The sequence below is a fragment of the Peromyscus californicus genome, unplaced genomic scaffold (genome assembly GCF_007827085.1).
Source record: "Peromyscus californicus insignis strain IS unplaced genomic scaffold, ASM782708v3 Scaffold_4__1_contigs__length_199733344, whole genome shotgun sequence".
Classification (NCBI taxonomy): Eukaryota; Metazoa; Chordata; class Mammalia; order Rodentia; family Cricetidae; genus Peromyscus; species Peromyscus californicus.
In genome coordinates, this window is record NW_026294562.1 from 92,768,236 (window position 1) to 92,786,430 (window position 18,195).

Below are 18,195 nucleotides of genomic sequence, written 5' to 3' on the forward strand. Positions count from 1 at the left end.
CATCTAAGGTCAAGTCCTTGCTCTGCTACCTCTGTCTCCTTGAACAAGTTAATGATGTCTCTAGTCCTGGTCTCTTTGCCTGTAAATGGGTGTAGGAGTCTTCACTCTAGAGAGTTGTTGTGCGGTTAAATGTAGCAAGGTCTACAAAATTCACACTGTGATGATCAATAAGGGGTTATTTTCAGTAGAACCACCGTCATCATCTAGGGGTCAGTTCTTGTCTGGAGATAACTGCCATTGGCCATGCTATATGAACTTCAGAAGCCAGACAGAGTCAGTGACCACAGAGTACATGAGCTGATGAGATGGCTAGTGAGTAAAAAAAAGTATATGCTGTGTTAGCTGCCAACCTCATGATCCACGGTACACAGAAAGAACCAACTCCCTGACCTCTACATGTATGTTGTTGCACACACAGACACACACACCACACCACACACACACATACCACACCACACCACACACCACACCACACACACACTACACCACGCCATACACACACACACATACACACTACAACACACACATACACACTACAACACACACACACACACACACACACACACACACACACACACACACACACCGCAAAAGAAGAAAGAGAAAGAAAGCAAGTTGCTCCTCCCACTTGCTTCAGGCAGGGCAGAGGAAGCAATTGGAACTGAAGGCCCCTCCTTCACGCCCTTCTATTTCTTGTGTGGAGTCCATTTGTCTATTTTTCTTCCCCAGTAGTAATGTATTGCAGTGAGTGGTATTAATAGGATGAGCCTAGTTCTTGGTAGCTTCCTGTTACCCTAGGAATTCCCTATCTGATCAGCGCCACCTTTAAAAACTTCATTCTTGGGGGCTGGAGATGGCTCAGTGGTTAAGGCCCCAGAGGACCTATGCTCAACTCCCAGCACCCACATGGTGGCTTACAACCAACCATCTGTGACTCCAGTTCCAGGAGATCCAACTCCCTCTTCTGGCTTCCAAGGACACTGTACTCGTGGTGTGCAGACATACACACAGGCAAAACACCCATGCACACAGAATGTTCTAAAAATTAAAAAAAAAATTATTCCCACATGGCGTGTTTCATCTTGGACTGGACTATTTATTCCTGGAAGTTTATCTCAACAGATCCATGCCTGGTCTTGTCTAACCTGGAAGTTACTTAAAATTGACAGAGGAATTAGAAATAATGAGGCTGGACACTGAAGTTTGCTTTAAATCCACAAGCCTGAAGCTCACCTGGCACTTCTTTAGATCAGAGGTTTCATGCAAACTTCCCAGTCCTCTACAACCCACCCCCGCTTGCTCCCACACACAATAGATCCCAGTACGAATCCAGACTGCTTACGGGGCCAGCTGTACTGGTCTAAACCCATCTCAACCCAAACACGGGCGCTCACGTCACGCTCTTGATTCAGGGAAAGGCAGAATGCTATTGTCTGATGGTTACATTTGTCCTCTGCAGCTCAAGGGCTGTCATTTGTGCATTTTTGTGTATTTCACTGTGAAAGAGGCTTCATCTGCACATGGGGGCCTTGGTGACTAGTTCCAAGGACTCTGGTAAAGAACTTGAGCAAGAATCCCACCTGCGGCCTTACTGGCAGCAGTGACTTCTCCCAGCACCTCTACCACACTCTTGTTCCCAACAGAACGTGTTTGTACAACTGTCCTTGGCCTTTAGAAATGACAGCTACACCTTGGAATCTAGAATTAACCAGGCTGAAAGGGAACGCAACCTGACGGAAGAGAACACCGAGAAGGAACTGGAAAACTTCAAAGCTTCCATTACGGTAATTGAGGGGCCTAGTTTAAGGGGTCCTTGCAGAGCTGCTGTCTCCAAGGGTGAGGCCCAATATCACACTCCTCTCACTAAGCAGTAGCGGAAGTTATCTCTGGAAAGGAGAAGGGAGCCACAGTCCTGACAGAGCCTTCCACAAAGGACAAGGAGTAGCTGAGACAAGATCCTGAGGGTTTGGGCAGCTCCTTAGGAGGGGGCTGGTTGGCTTGGATATGACTCCTTTGAGACCAGCCAGATGTAGTGTGTCTCCACTGGGCTTCTCCAGTATCTGGAAGACACTGTGGCCTGGGCTCTGTTGGAGTTTCTTCTCCTAGCCAGGATGAGACCCAGGGCTTGTTTCCTGAAAATGAATCCAGCTTTGGCATGCATCGGTCAGCTCAAGCTGCTATAGTGAATTACCATTGGTCTGGCTGGTTTAAACAACAAACATGTTGTTTCTCTTAACTCTAGAGGCTAGAAGTCCAAGCTTAGGGTTCCAGCGTGATCAGGTCCTTACTGAAACCCTCTTCAGACTTGCAGACGGCCAGCCTCTCATTATAGCCTGACATGGTGGAAAGAGAATAAGAGAAATTTCTGGGGCCCCTGATGTGTGAGCACTGCTCCTATTCACAAGGACTCTGCCCTTGTGATGGCGTCACTTCCCAAGGACCCATTGTCCCCCCTTGCGCATTGGGGTTAGGTTCTCAGCATGCACATGTGGAAAAACAGTTTGGAAACTCTGGGTGATGCCCCTTGTTATCCCTCAGTCCTCAGCATCCATCTGGCACCACTGTGAGCACCGAGAGACCTATCAGAAGCTTCTGGAAGACATCGCGGTCTTGCATCGTCTGGCTGCCCGCCTCTCCAGCCGGGCTGAAGTGGTTGGGGCTGTGCGCCAGGTGAGCCCCCCAGCCCTGGGCCTTGCTGGCTGACACTGTTCCAACTGTAGTCATTAGCACCATGACCCAAACAGGGACAAGAAGAGGCGCCACCCCTCGATGACCGGCTTAGGCCAGGCATTCTATATAGGTTGTTGAGATATTCCAACTTAGTTGGTGCCTACTAACCCTTCCAAGCATTCCTTGGGGGATTTTCTGTGGACTGGGAAATTTGAGGTAGACTATGTACTGCCTTCTTCCCTTAGAGCTGGTCCACCATAGTTAAGTTAGAGAATTCCCTATGAAAGAAGTCTAATTAGCTTTTCCTGTGTGTTTTGTAAATCTATGTGACTGGGAGCTCCTCTCTCGTCATTGTTCTCACAAAATGCATACTCAGCTCCTGCAGAACCAGTGTTGGACAGCGCATGCTTCAGGTGAAAGTGCTGTTTCATTCAACCCAGTCAGTGACCCCGTAAAGTGGCCTTCATCCCCCATCCCTGCCCCAATGAAGTTGCATATTCTCAGAAAGACAGCTTCCAGATAGGAGAAAATCCCAACTAGTCCAAATGTTTTGAGTGTCTCTATCATGTCAGAAGTGGAAAACAACTAATTTTCTATGACAAGACACTGACAAAATGCACTAAAAATGTGGAAAATTATCTCTGGGCAACATGTATAATAAGATGAATAATGTATCTGGACTTGGGTCCTACTCCCAAGATACTTCATTATGTATGTGCAATATTCCCAAACCTGACAGAGCCCCAAACACTTTCAGTAAGTGTTTCCGGTCAGGGATATGGAAGCCAATACGTTAGTGAGTGGCAGAGCTGGGTGCAGGCTCAGGTTAGACTCCGCACCTTGGCCACTCTGAAGTCTTGAGGCACATGGGGCCTCCACACAATGTTGCAGTGCCAACTGCCTGAGTTCCCCTGCAGGCTGTCTCTCTCATTCACACTGTGGCCTTGGACTTCACAGAGCTCTCCACACTTGAGAGCCACTCTGGGCTGTAAACCAGGGGTGCTTATGACGTCTGCCGTGTAGGACTGATGTAATGCATGTAAAGCATGTAGCTCCCCTGTAACGCTGTTGTAACCATGTCCTGCCACACTGTGTGTGAGTGGATGTTCTGAGGGTGTGTCCCCAAACACTGCCTGTGAAATGAAAGGCAGCCAAGCCACCAGGCTGACCCACCCTTTGTCTTTCTACAGAAGGAGTACCTGACTCAGCAGTGTGACCTAGGAAGTAGTCCAGCTGGGGGCAACACCAGAAGGATGCTAGGGAAGTCTCAGCCCTACATGGGTGTGGGGACCTTTATAGGAAACCCTTCTAGTACAGACAGTGCCTAAGCTAAGTCCTCTTGGGGACCCTAGGGAGTATGGGGAAGAAAGGATACCTCCAATGTAAGGGACCCTTCCAAATATGTTTCTGGTTCCCCATGTTATAGATTCTATTTTCACCCCTCTTTTCTTCATTTTTACTTATTTATTTTTAAAGTTTTGTTTTTATACATGTATGGGTATTTTGCCTGCATGTATATCTGTGCACCATGTGTATGCCTGGTGCCAGCAAAAGCCAGACGAGGGCATTGGATCCCCTGGGAATCCCTGTCTGGAACTGGAGTTACAGACAGTCATGAACTACCATGTGGGTCCCAGGAATTGAACCCTAGTCTTCTAGAAGTGCAGCCAGTGCTCTTAACCACTGAGCCATCTCTCCAGCCCCTACTGATTTATTTTTGAGACAGGATTTCAGTATGTAGTCTAGGCTGGCCTCACACACGTGACCCTAAGGTACAGATGTGTACCACCATGCCTGACTTGTATCCTTCTTAAAGTGGTCCCCCACCCTGCCGTCTGTGTCCTCACTGGTTCCTTTGGAGCAGCTCAGACACTTGTCCCCTGTTGCTGTCCCTGCCACCAGTCTCACTCCTGTCCCGTCTCCACTCACACATGGTCACCCCTCACTTTAACAAATCCAGTAATTCCTCTTTTTCTGCAGAGGAAGTCAAGATTCCTTCATCTGGCATGTTAAGTTCTTCACGACCCAGCCCTAGAACACTTCCTCCCAGCAAACCCAAGGGCTTCTTGCTTTTTTGTTTGTTTGTTTTTTTGTTTTATATGAAGCGGGATGTCTGTGCTATGCTGACTTGCAGAAGCCCTTGGATAGGCTCAGTGTCCCAGCATACTATGGAATGGTGCCCACTGTCATTCTAGAAGATTCCTGTCTGGAGGATAAACCTTCTACATACAAGTCCTATGAGGAACTGCCTCTGCCTCCAGACGCCTTGAAGTTCCCTGGCCTTGGACCTTTGTCTATCCTGCCCATGTCCATGTGCCCACACCCACATCTGTGCTCCAGGCCATCTCCACAAAGCCACCCCCACCTGGTCTCTCCTAGAGTAAAGCAATCCCTTCCTCCTCTCACTTTCACAGTATGTGGCTGCCTTTCTCCTCCCTGGACACAGGTACCAGTCTACCTTTAGCCCAGTGCCACAGGCAACAGACACCCAGGACAGACTCCCATCTGATGGTCCCTGTATCCTCTCTACTCTGGCAGCCCAGGACTGAGCTCAGAGCGGTCAAGTGTGGACAGTGCCCTTTCTTCAGCTGTTCCTGTGTGTCCTCTTCCCTGCAGGAAAAGCGTATGTCAAAGGCAACAGAGGTCATGATGCAGTATGTGGAGAATCTGAAGAGAACATACGAGAAGGACCATGCTGAGCTCATGGAATTTAAGAAACTCGCAAATCAGAATTCAAGCCGCAGCTGTGGTCCCTCCGGTAAGGAACTGGGCTTCTGTCCTTGTTGTGAGATCAGGTCCCCAATGGCTTTCAGCCCACGCCACAGAAATCATGACAGCTTCAGGGGCTGCTTCTGGCTGGAGGACACTCTGCATTTCTGTCCGGAGCTGCTCATGGGGCCTTTACAGCAGCTGCTCCAGTGAGACTGGGGTCCTAGAGTCAGAAAGCATAAAGGGTACCAAGGGCCTCCCAGCTCCTGACAGTTAACCAAAGTGGCTGACAGCAGATACCACACCCGCTTTGTGAGTGACCCCAGGCCCCATAAGTCTTTATGCTTTGGGATCACCCTTTGGGCATCACCTGCTAAGAAATCTAGGTTTTATTCTGGAAAGTATCAGGGATTCAAGGATTTCTTTCAGGGAAGTGGATGAGCATGTTCCTGCTGAAGCGGCACCCTCGAAGTGTAGTACATCAGTTATAGAACTGGAGCAAATCAGCATTCCTAGCCCAGACTGGCCTCAGACTCATGAGACTGCTTATTTCATTGTGTCCAGCGGAAATGTTCAAGCATTTCAGTCAAAGGATGTTTAAGTTTTCCAGTCACCCAAAAGAGCAGAGCCAGAAAATATTCTGTTTGTGAGGATATTGCACCAGTCCAGGGGAGGGATGGAGTCCAGGCATCGGGGCACAATGAGAGCCTAGCTAGGTGAGCTATTGCGGAGACAAACACAGATGCATGGGTAAGACACATACTTCAGCGATTCTTTTCTTAATGTTTTAAAAGTTCCATGCAAATTGGTGTAAGAAGACAGAGAAAGGCCACCTGATTCTGCTCAAGGGAGTCAAGGATGGATACATCCAGGGAGGTCATCTCTGCAGGGTTTTAAAGTAAAAATGGGAGGAGGAAGTCAGCAAACAGGTGGAGGAAGCAGGGTGTGTAAAGGTGTGGAGGTGGGGGATGGGAACAGGATGAAACAACCTGTGTGGCCGGGGTAACATTGAGAGGCTGAACATAAGACCTGGCAGACCAAGGCCACCTTCCAGGACACACTAGCAACTAGGCCTTTGTCTGGTAGGAACAGGGAGTTGGGAGGGAGCATGTCACATGACATGTCCATATTTTCTTTTTGTGCTACTCTGACTTCGGCAAGCACAATGCATTAGTAGGGGTCAAAGTTGAAGTAGGGAAAGATGAGCTCAGAAGCTCTTGCTCAGCCCAGCAGGGAAATGACAGTGCATTGGACTGGAATCTCTCCCTGGGTGCTGCCAGGGCTTGGAGTCTGGTCCAGGAGGGTGACTAGCTGGAGAAAACAGCTTGTCACACTAGGAATCCCTGTGGAATGCAAACATCCGTGTTACTAAGAGCAGGCGGAGGGAAAGTATAACAGACTGAGAAACCTTTATAAACAGGAGGTTTCACAAGCTTCCTGGGGAGTATCGGTGACACTTCCCAGAGTCCAAAGGCCATGGATGCAGCTCAGGGCTGTCTGCTTTGGATTTCAGCAGCCAGGTTCCTGACCCACAGGCATCTGGGCCCCTAACAAACTGCTCTCGGCTACAAATGTCAAGGTGATTCCAAGAAAATCCTAGTATGTTGGTTTGATAATTATTTCTCTACAAGGTTCAGATCTCCTGCAAACCAATGTATCTAGAATTTATGGGGTGAAGTCAGTGTCATCACAGCAGATGCTAATAATGCCAGCACTTGGGAGGCAAAGGCAGAATTACAAAGGCAGGAGTTTGAGGCCAGCCTGGACTGTAGAACAAGAACCTGTCTAAAGCAAAATCCAAAGCTGGGTGGCAGTGGCGCACATCTTTAATCCCAGCACTCGGGGGGCAGAGCCAGGCAGATCTCTGTGAGTTCAAGGCCAGCCTGGTCTACAGAGCGAGCTCTAGGACAGGCTCCAAAACTACACAGAGAAACCCTGTCTTGAAAAACAAACAAAAAACAAAAAAACAAAGCAAACAAAAAAACCCCAAAATGCTCTATGGGGTGACCAGTACCCAGGGGTCTCATTTCATTCATTCTGGGATTTTTTTTGAGTACTTTTGGTTTGCCCCACATGACATAGCCCCATTCCTAGTTCGGCAACAAAAGTAAGCAGACTTCTTGGGCTGGGGAGATGGCTCAGTGGGGAAAGTGCCTGCCATGTAAGCCTGAGGACCTGAGCTCAGATCCCTGGCTTCCATGTGAAAAAGCTGGAGGCAGCCAAACTGGTCTGTAACCCCGGTGCTGGGGACAAAGGGACAAGCGGGTCCCCAAAGTTGCTGACTAGCTAGTCTAGCAAATAGGAATGCTTCAGGCTCAGTGAGAGACCCTGTCTCGAAAAATAAGGTAGAGAGCAATCAAGAAAGACACTCTGGCTTCTATATGCACACGTTCCCTCACATACACTTGCACTTAGCCACCCAAACACGTACATCCACCCACAGAGAAATACAGCAAACAGATTTCTGGAGTGAGGTGGACCCTGCAGAGTCCCACAATCCAGTCTGGGGTGGGGTGGGGGGACCTGAGAAAATGCTAGCAAAAGGAAAGGACTCAAGAGCAAGCCTTAACTAAAGAATCACGGTTGGGGACACGTGGTGCCCCTTCGATTGTTTTTCCAAGCTCTACACCCCTGTGGCTGCTTCGGAGAGTCCAGCACCAGTGAATCTGTGTGTCAGCAGGTTATGTCTCTGTGATGTGCCATGGCCACTCTCTAATAGCATGCTTCTAAAAAGCCTTTACATGCCTTCTGTCTATGGCTGAGGCTGTGAAGACTATAATGAAATAAAATATCCCCTGATTAAAAAGTAAGTTGCTCAAAAAAAAAATTTTTTTTTTTTTGGAGCCAGGTGGTGGTGTTGCACGTCTTTAATCCCAGCACTCAGGAGGCAGAGGCAGGCAGATCTCTATGAGTTTGAGACTAGCCTGGTCTACAGAGTGAGTTTTAGGACAGCCAAGGCTACCAAAGAAATCCTGTCTCAAAAAAAATTTTTTTGAACATGCAGCATGCTGATTATCAGCATTTTGGATTTTTTTTTTGGACAGACTTCTAGAAATATAAATACTAGCTGAATGAGGGGGGCTATTTGAAGAGAGGAAGGGGCCCAGTGGGCAAAGGACAGGGAAGGCAGTGGGGTGGGCAGATATGAGCCCAGTGCAATGACATGCATGTGTGAAAATGCCATATTCTTTTGTTTGCTAACTAAAAAGCTAATGAAAATAAAACATTACTATGTTAGGGAAAAGAAATGTTTATAAATTACTTAAATTACTTTCAAGTAATCCATTGACATAGTCACTTAATGGGGTACTATAATGCTTGATTCATTGTATAACGATCACCAAACTGGTTCTTTCTTCTGAAACATATTTATGATTTTATAGACAGAAGTTGTTTTATCTCATAGTTTTAATTCATAGTTTGATGCTTTTCCATGCGTTTGTTAGGCATTTATTTATACTTCTATACGTTTATACAATCTATTGTAAATTCTCCAATCATCCCACCCGCAAGATTGGAATTTTATTCACGTATTTGAACTCCCACTTATTAGAGAATGTTTTCTGGTTCTGCTCTTTGGGGTGACCAGAAAACTTAAAAAAAAATCCTTTAACCGAAATGCTTACAACTTCCTGCTGGACAAAATAAAACAAGTCGTCTAAAAGAACAGCTGAGTCCACAAGAAAGGAAATAGAAATAGCCAGAAACAAGAGGAGAACTGAAACCATGCTGACCCTGAGGCGTGCTGGGGCCAGAGCCGCCCTGCCTCTCTGGAACCAAGTGTTTGCCGTCAGGACTATCTGAGAGCAGCCTCGGAGCCCCGTGGCAGAGCCGACTCTGCTTCACGTGGAAAGCCAAGACCTTCTAGGGACTGCCTGGAGGTAGAATCTATACAAGGAATAAGAATGCTCACCCACCAGCCAGCAGAGAAGCAAACACGGAAGCTTGCCCGTTTCGCCCTGCACCCTGGGTGGACACAGAATATTCCCTCCTTCGTCACAGGAAGTGCGTGAGTGGCTGCAGCAGCTCTGCAAGCTGTGGAGACTCTGAAAGGACAGCGGGATGGCGGCGGCTCCAGGAATATGTCAGCCGCCGCAGAGAGGCACACCCTGCCCCAGGACACGTGCACAGTGTCAAACACACAGTGAAACAGGCCACTGGGAACACAAATTTAGACCCACCAAATGTAAGATCCCACCCCAAGAACATCAAATAGTAAAGTAATCAGGATTTTAAAATCAGCAGAGACATGGAAAAGCAGATTGAAAACACAAGATCAAATAGTAGTTATAAAAAAAAAAAATTAGAGGTCGGGCGGTGGTGGCGTACGCCTTTAATCCCAGCACTCGGGAGGCAGAGCCAGGCGGATCGCTGTGAGTTCGAGGCCAGCCTGGACTACCAAGTGAGTCCCAGGAAAGGCACAAAGCTACACAGAGAAACCCTGTCTCGAAAAACCAAAAAAAAAAAAAAAAAAAAAAAAAAAAAATTAGAACTCCTCAAAAATGGGAAGTCAGGGATGCAGAGACTTGGTAGGTGTGGGGGGTGTGGTAGCCATGGTAGAGGGGGTCTCTCAGTCTTCTGAGCTCCTCCCCCTGACTTATTTCTCATCCCCTAGAAGATAGACTCGGCCTTGTGGAGGGCTTTGTGGGTGAGCCAAGTCACATCTGGCCTGAACCCTGTAAGAACTGGTGTGCACGTGGCTCTGGCTTTCTTCCTCCCACCCTGATGAATGTCAGTCTCCCAGAATATTAACCTGTTCATCTTGACTGCGAGACTTGAGATAGTTATCCAAGATGCAGTTGAAATGGATACAGTGATTAAAACATGAAAGAAGGTTTTGGGGACATGGGGTACGGAGGAGAGCCTACAGTCCAGAGCCAGGTGGTCCCTAAGGGGGAAATTAGGCACAGAAAAATCTTCAGGGAAATAACCTAGCATCTTCCACAGTTAAGAAAGACACAAATCACTGGATTCGGTAGTATAGTGAAGTCTATGGAAAAAATAAATACACATGAAATGGAAATGTCAAAAAGGATAAAATAAGGAGTGGGGAGATGGCCCGGTGAGTAAAGCATGAGGACCCGAGTTGGAACCCCCAGCACCCCTCAAGTATGTGGTGCACACCTGTAACTCCAGTCCTGAGGAATTGGAGAGCGGCAAATCCCCGGACCTCTCTGGCCAGCCAATCTAGCTGAAACAGCAAGATCCAGCTTCAGTGAGAAATCTTACCTTAAAAAAAAAATAAGGTTGACAGAGATAGAAAAAGATGTCCAAGCCGGACAGTGGTAGTGCACGCCTTTAATCCCAGCACTCGGGAGGCAGAGACAGGTGGTTCTCTGTGAGTTTGAGGCCAGCCTGGACTACAGAGTGAGTTCCAGGAAAGGCGCAAAGCTACACAGAGAAACCCTGTCTCGAAAAACCAAAAAAAAAAAAAAAAAAGAAAAGAAAAGAAAAATATGTCCAATGTTGACCCCTGGTGTGTATGAGCGTAATGTGGTGCACATGTATTCTCTCTCTCTCTCTCTCTCTCTCTCTCTCTCTCTCTCTCTCTCTCTCACACACACACACACACACACACACACACACGCACAAATAGAAAAGAAAAAGATAAGTAAAAATCTTAAAAGCAATGAGAAGAGAATTTGCAAGTAGACGACAATTCTCCAGAGCTACAATATCACTAGAAGGCAGTGGTCTACCCTCAGAGAACCCAGGAGAACTAAGTGGGTGGTCATGCAAGGCCCAGGGCTAGGGAAGGCTGTAATAAGAAAGTGGTCCTTCACAGGTCCTTGCTGAAAGGACAATTAAAGAATGTACTGGGCTTGGGGGTGGGATGGAGCCCAATCAGATGCAAGATGCAAGAAAGGCTGGTGATCAAGAATGTTCATAAGCACGTGGACGGAGCCAAATAAGCATCCGGTAATCGCTAATTAGATGAATAATACATAACTTGGGGATACACAGTGTGACATAAAAATGGTGACTAGCACTCTAATTAAGGTTGGAGAGAGTTGTTGTTTTGAGCTCTATTTAGGAAAAGCCTGAGGATCTTGATTAATTTTAAATTTAAAGCCAAATAATATCAGAAATTAAAGCCAAGTCCCAAAGGTAGAACTAGAATGGATAATTCCTCAACTCTGTTTAGAGTGGGGAAAAACTTAGAAAAAAGAATCAAAGAATAAATCAAGGTAAATAAAATATAGATAATGAGATGGTAGAAATAAACACAAATATGTTAACACTCACAAGAATTATAGACACTGTAAAGCTGTTGGTTGGCAAAGATCCTCAGATTAAGAAAACACAAAACAAAGCATACAGCTTTGTGGTTTCCAAGGGCCATACATAAACTATGGGCTATGGAGGACAGAGAGACGTATGGACTCCAGGATGTGGGGAGACTGAATCAGACTCAACTGACCTTGAAGATACTTTTCTGATCATTTCTGGGCAAATCGAACTTGGAAACATATTCAAGAGAACAAAATTTACAATTTTGAAAAATAAAAACATTTTTCATGTATCCAGTTGTTTTCTGGCAGCACTCTTAAGCAAGTACGCTGTTGAACACTGAATATAAAGTGTATCATTTAGTATGCATGCTAAGGAGGAAAAGGTCTTCAGTGGTAGCTCCCTTTGTGCTGAGTCATAGCATAGGTAATACATTGAAAGGACTTCAGGTAGCAAATTTTCATCCTTAACATCAAATCTTTCTTGCTTATAGTGTTTCCAACAGTCCATCCTTAGAGAGAACATGGAATGGGTCCATATGCTTCAAGCTTGCTGAGTCCTGTTCACACACCATCCTGGGTGACCCCAGAGACTACAGTGGTGTCAAATGAAGCCCAGAAGCCCATGACTGGGGCTCCTGGTAGTGTCTGGTGGAGTTAGAATAAACGTTTTGTCAAGAGGGTCCCTTGGCAGCAGATGATTTTCTTACAGGGTGAAACATCAAACAGTGAAGGGTCCCTAAGGCCCAGAACTCATTCCTGCAAAGCCAGCTATGGCCCAGCAATGGTTTAATGTCTGCCTGTCTGTGTGTTGTTGGACCCCAACCTGAAACTCACCCATTTTCTTCTGTTTTTTTCCTACAACAGAAGATGGGGTCCCCCGCACGGCGCGATCTATGTCCCTCACGATGGGCAAGGTATGCATGGTCAAGGAGTCCCAGGGTTCCCAGAGGAAGCATGATAGAAGTTTTCATGGTCACTCAAGTGATCACTCACTCTCGGACCTACGGGTACCAGCAGGGTATTCAGCTTCACACTTGCTCACATGGCCTCTGACACGCCATTTTTCTTGTTTAGGTGTAGTCTTCCCAACTCTGCATTAAGTGAACGTGAAATGATGCAGACACCTTGGCTTTGCCATGGGCAGTTTTTACACACTCTCCAGGTTGCTATTCAGAGAACGGGGTCTCAAAACGTAAAATGGAGATGTGTTGAGAGATTACTCATGACTCAACAGAAATTTGGGTCAACTTTGGTTCACTCTTTCCCCACTGATTCCTAACCTAACCACCACCCCAAAACAAATTACTACTGAATGTTAGAGGCTAGCAAGCTTTTCTAATACCCTCAGAACTATGACTGTTGTTATTCCCGAGACAGGAGGCCTGAATCACTTCTCTTCCCATAGAACATGCCCCGCCGGAGGGTCAGTGTTGCTGTGGTTCCCAAGTTTAACGCCCTGAACCTTCCTGGCCAAACCCCCAGCGCATCACCCATCCCCTCCCTACCAGCTCTGGTGAGTATGATGTCGCCTGCCTTCTGTCCTTTTCTACATTTCACACCACTGCTGCAGAGAGGATGCAGATGGGGACGGGTCAAGAGGGACAGGAAGTTTCCAGCAGGGACTATGGATGGAGGTACACAAAGCAAGCCAATGTCACCATCCCACTGTTCCGAGACTCGTTCTCTGTGCTCTCAAAGCACAGGCGGCTCAGGAGGTGTACCTCAAAAACAGCCGCCCCTTTGAACAGAAATTCTTTAAGGAGAGGATGCTTAAAACAAACAATCAAGCAAACAAACAAACTTTGCAGGGTACAGTGGGTTGTGTCAGTTGTGTCTAAAGCAAGGCTCTGGCCGCAGAGCCCGAGTTTGTGAACAGGGCCTCATCCTGGGTTACCCATTGCTGCCTTGTTTGCAGTGATGAAGCCCCGAGGGTAACTCAGTGCTTATCAGTAGGAGATTGGCAAGCCAACTGTGGACACCATCATAAAGAATCTCTGTGGGACTATCACCCATGATGTATTGTGAAGAAATAGCAGTTTCTATGTACAATAAACACATATATTGGAGTATGTGTAATATAATTCTGTTTTGTACTTTTATAAAAGATATAATTGATTTTCATTTTATGTGCACTGGTGTTTTGCCTGCATGTGTATCTGTCTGAAGGTTTCAGATCCCTGGAACTGGAGTTACAGACAGTTGTGAGCTGCCATATAGGTACTAGGAGTTGAACCCAGGTCCTCTGGAAGGACAGCCAGTGCTCTTAACTGCTGAACCATCTCTCCAGCTTCCTGTTTTGTACTTTTAAAAATGGTGTCTCTGTGTAGACATAGAAAATTATGGAAGAAATATTTGGAATTGAATAATTGTTTTAGGTTAATTTCTGTTGTGATAAAATATCCCGACAAAAAGAAATTGGGAAGAAAGGGTTTATTTGGCTTACAATTCCAGGTTATAGTCCATCATTGGGGGTATATCAAGGCAGGAACTCAGCCGTCACATCCACAGACCAGAGTTGGGTCTTCCTGCTCCCACGATGGCCTGGGCCTTCCTGCCTTAGTTGGCAATCCCCCATAGGCATGACCACAGGCCAATCTCTTCTAGACAATCCCTCAATTGAGGCTGGCTTCTCAGGAGACTCTAGGCTATGACAAATTGATAATTAAAAACTACCCATCGCAATAATGGTTATTTCTGGACAATGATAAAACAGATCACTTTAATTTTCTTCTTTATTTTTTAATATTTCTATAGGGTATACAAAGAAAGGCAGAGAAAAATGTCCATTTCATTCCAGATGAAGGCAATTTCTATATATAAGAAAATCTTTTAATAAAAAAAAAAACATATGCAGAAGATGTTGAAAAAAAAAAAAGAAAATCTTTTCTATACCTATAGTCTTTGTGGATTTGATGACTTTTTTTCTAAAACTTTTGAACACCTTTTTCCAGTGGTTTTTCTAATCATCGTGCACACTAGCACAGCTGTACAGAGAGAGGTTCAGTGTGCCAGAAACTGGTCAAGTCACTTCAAGTTCCACCATACCCATAGCTAGTGATCACTGTTACGTTTCTTTTACCTTGTCAGTATTTTGTCTGTGAAATGAACTCAAACTCCAAATCACTGAAACAAAGAAACCTGAAGGGCCTGGAGAGATGGCTCAGCACCTTAGAGCACTGGCTGCTCTTTCAAAGGACCCATGTTCAATTCCCAGCACCCACATAGTAGCTCACAACCACCTGTAACTCCAGGCCTAGGATATCCAGCACCCTGTTATAGCCTCCACGTGCATTGCAAGTTTATGGTGCAGACATACATTCAGGCAAACATGCATGCACATAAAATAAAAATTTTAAAAACTGAAGTTTTTTATGAGACTAGAAAAGGTCAGTTAGCAACAAACCTTTTTACTAGATCTATGGTTTCCAAATGTATAACTTTAGACAAGTGGTTGACAACAAGAACTAGCCTTTAAAATCACAAAAGCTGCACTGAAAACATCCTGATCATGGGTCCCACCCCAAAACTCTGGAATGGTTCAGTCCTATTTACCGGACTCCAGGTGATCCTAGTGTGGGCGCAGAGCTGAAAGCGTATGCTTTAACCATGACTGCTGTGGTGGAGCAGCCCGGGCTCCCAGGTAAACTGTCCAGAAATGTCTGCCAGCTTGTGTATGTTGTGACATCGGCATCTCCTCCTGACCTTTGTACTTGGAGCAGCACCTGCGGGAACAGTGGTGCTTATGTCCATCCCAAGGACTTCTAGACCCACATTTGGTAGGAGGCCTGCTGGTCCTCAGGAAGTGGGACAGGAACCCTGAGGCTCCCTGCTAGGATGGAGCTTTAGAAGGTAGACTGGAAAGCAGTGGGGGGAGAAGGATGGAGAGAGAAGGGTCAGCAGCAGCCCTCCGCAGCATTACCTGAGGCCCGGCAGCCCTGGCTACCTCCTTCATCACTCACCCTCAGTTCTGGCTCCTCTTTTCCATCCAGTCTGAATCACCCAACGGAAAAAGCAACATATCCGTCCCCCCGGTGCTGCCTGCACTTTTGGAAAAGTAAGTGTCTCTATTTTCCACTTAATATTGGGGATCCTTAGAGAAAGTCCCCAACTTGCTTTCTTTACTCTCATCCCCAAACCAAAAATGAAATAGAAAGAAAATCAGGTTCTAGGGGAAATGAATAGGACTCTGAGACACACAAAGATTTCAGATCTTGCTTTGTAAAACTCTTGGACCAGGACGATACTGTGGCTGAGACCAAGTACACCCTTCCTAAGACCCTCCAAGAGGTAGCAAGCCTCCTCGTTAGTTGGGGTTCTCTGGAGCTATGGACACAAACAAACTCTAATTCAATGGGGCTTAGACAACAAGCCCAGGGTAGGCTGCTCCGTTGTGGCAGGATTCCATCTCTCTGTGGTTCCTTCACGAACCAGTCACTCTGGCCACTTCATGTTGATGCCATTGTCAGGCTTGTAGCAAGTGGCTGCTCGTCCCAGAACCCTAGGCAGGACTATATCTAAAGGAAGATGAATATGTTCCTTCCATTTGGGGATAGAATCATTATATGGGTTTAAACTATCCAGGAGAGGGGGAGAGGGTCCCCGAAACACGATGACTTTGGGAAGGGTAAATTCCTTTTTTTAAAACATCTTCTTTCTGTGAAGAAGTGGGAAGATACATATTGGCTTGAGAGCTTGAGAGGGCCTCCTGGGCCTGGCTTTCCCAGGCACCCATACAATCATTTGCATCTTCTCATGCTAAGCCAGAGCACTAAGGTCATTCTTCTGCACTGTGGGGGTGGGGGTGGGGTAGTTATAGCTTACTTTTTGAACTTTTTTCATTTGCCTGTTGGAAAACATCTGGATCACAGCTGCCAGCTCTCAGGACTTTCTCCTTGTGTATTTCCTCAGCTGGTGGAGTGCAGACCTCACTTCTCTCTCTTTGCCTTGCAGCAGCTTTAGTCCTGCTCATTCTGTTGCTGTTTGTAGGCTTTGTGACATCTGGCAGGAGTGTGACTGCTGGGCCCCTGTCAGTTCAGAGAGGCTCCCGAGCTCCCTACCTCCAGACTCCGGGTGTATGTCATTGCCAAGTTCCCACTCAAGAGCCCGCTGGTTACTGTCAGTATTTGCCTGGTATTTACCCCCTTGGTCACTTACTAGCATGTCTGTCCTTTTCATCACAGAGTGCATCCTCTTCCTTCCTCTCCCTTCTTGATCACTCCAGGAAAACTGTCAAGAGACCACAAATTAGTCACCAAACACAAGTATCTAGCCTACAAAGTATCTTACCACCTAGAGCCACGATGCCTAATTCACAGCCTCTGAATCTCCCTAGAAACGACCACTTATACTCTCTGAAGTTCTGTCAGCCTTCACTTTGGGCTCACGCAGTCCATTTCAGAGCACTGCCATTAAAGGCCTCTCCTTAGCTCTAGGCCTACAGACCCAGCCAAGGCAGAAGATCTAGGTCCCTGCTCTCCTTGGTGGACTCTTATTCAGAACTAATATTCAGGCCAGCTGAGAGCTCATGTCCAAGACTTTGGAGACCATTAAGAACTCGAGATGTCCTCTGTAAGAGAATCTGATGGACAGTCCCAGATCTGCTGTATCAATATGTGAGGATCCTGGATGGTGACACCCTTCACAGGTTTAAAATCAGGAGCTAAAAGGACAAAGTGAGTCACAGAGTCAAGCCAGAGGTCCCCAGGATGAGTTTGTAGCTTCCTCCTGGGCTAGCTAGAAATTGTCATTGACCATGTGTACGCTGTGGCTGACTGACCTTCTGGAAATATATCCAAATAAAAATGACTGCAAAGAGGGGAAGGAGATCTAAAGCTAGGAGAGACTCTGGAGCCTGCCAACAACAGCAGCTCTTCCCTGTGGACTTACAGAAGATGTTAACTGATTTTTTCCTCCAGATGCACAGACCCGAAAGCATCATAGATCCCCAAGTGACCAATAGTGAAACAATTTACAAGTGAAAATGAATTCATGTCCTCTCTACTTATGTATAGCTGTTCCAATTCCAGTTAGCCTAGTTCACATTGTTGAAGAGAAGTAATGTGTTACAATTTATCAGACATTCGTTGTTGCATTGAGCTTCATGTTAACTGATTCCCCATTTCCTAAGTGTTCCATATAAGGAAGGGAACTGGCTAGGCGTGTGATAGTATGATCAAGTAGACTGTGGCCAGTCCATAGTACAGAGCAGCTGACTATACCGTCTGTCCAGTTGGAGCTTAGAGTGCTCCGAGTCTTGCTCTTATAGGCCATATCATAACAAACCACTCTTCAACTCAACAAAGGTCTAGAAATGTATAGATTTAAACATATGGCTAGAGAATGGTTTTTAGTTATCCTGTATGTCCATGGTCTTTTATTCTTTCGTTCTTTTGACAAGTGTTCTCAGGGTCAGCCTCATGGAGCGCTCTCAAGGAGTGCTAGTTTAGTTGGAAAGCCAGACAGGAAGCAGGCTATTTTTCCACAGTGTGATGAATGTTGTCATAAGGAAGTGCACGTTGCTAAGGGACCAACACATGAGAAAATGTACCCCTAACCCTGTGTGGGTGTAAGATGGGGTGGGGCT

General features: G+C 46.3%; 1 protein-coding gene across 3 annotated transcripts in view; it reads left to right on the forward strand.

Annotated features, from left to right (window-relative positions):
- Irag1 (inositol 1,4,5-triphosphate receptor associated 1) overlaps positions 1 to 18,195 on the forward strand; it is a 123,033-nt gene that overhangs the window by 92,440 nt on the left and 12,398 nt on the right. For all 3 annotated transcript variants that reach the window (XM_052712235.1, XM_052712234.1, XM_052712236.1), the window contains exons 13-18: positions 1,644 to 1,784; positions 2,539 to 2,670; positions 5,287 to 5,428; positions 12,477 to 12,526; positions 13,018 to 13,125; positions 15,602 to 15,666. In XM_052712235.1, the coding sequence (XP_052568195.1) occupies positions 1,644 to 1,784; positions 2,539 to 2,670; positions 5,287 to 5,428; positions 12,477 to 12,526; positions 13,018 to 13,125; positions 15,602 to 15,666 (638 nt within the window). The remainder of the gene's footprint in view (positions 1 to 1,643; positions 1,785 to 2,538; positions 2,671 to 5,286; positions 5,429 to 12,476; positions 12,527 to 13,017; positions 13,126 to 15,601; positions 15,667 to 18,195) is intronic.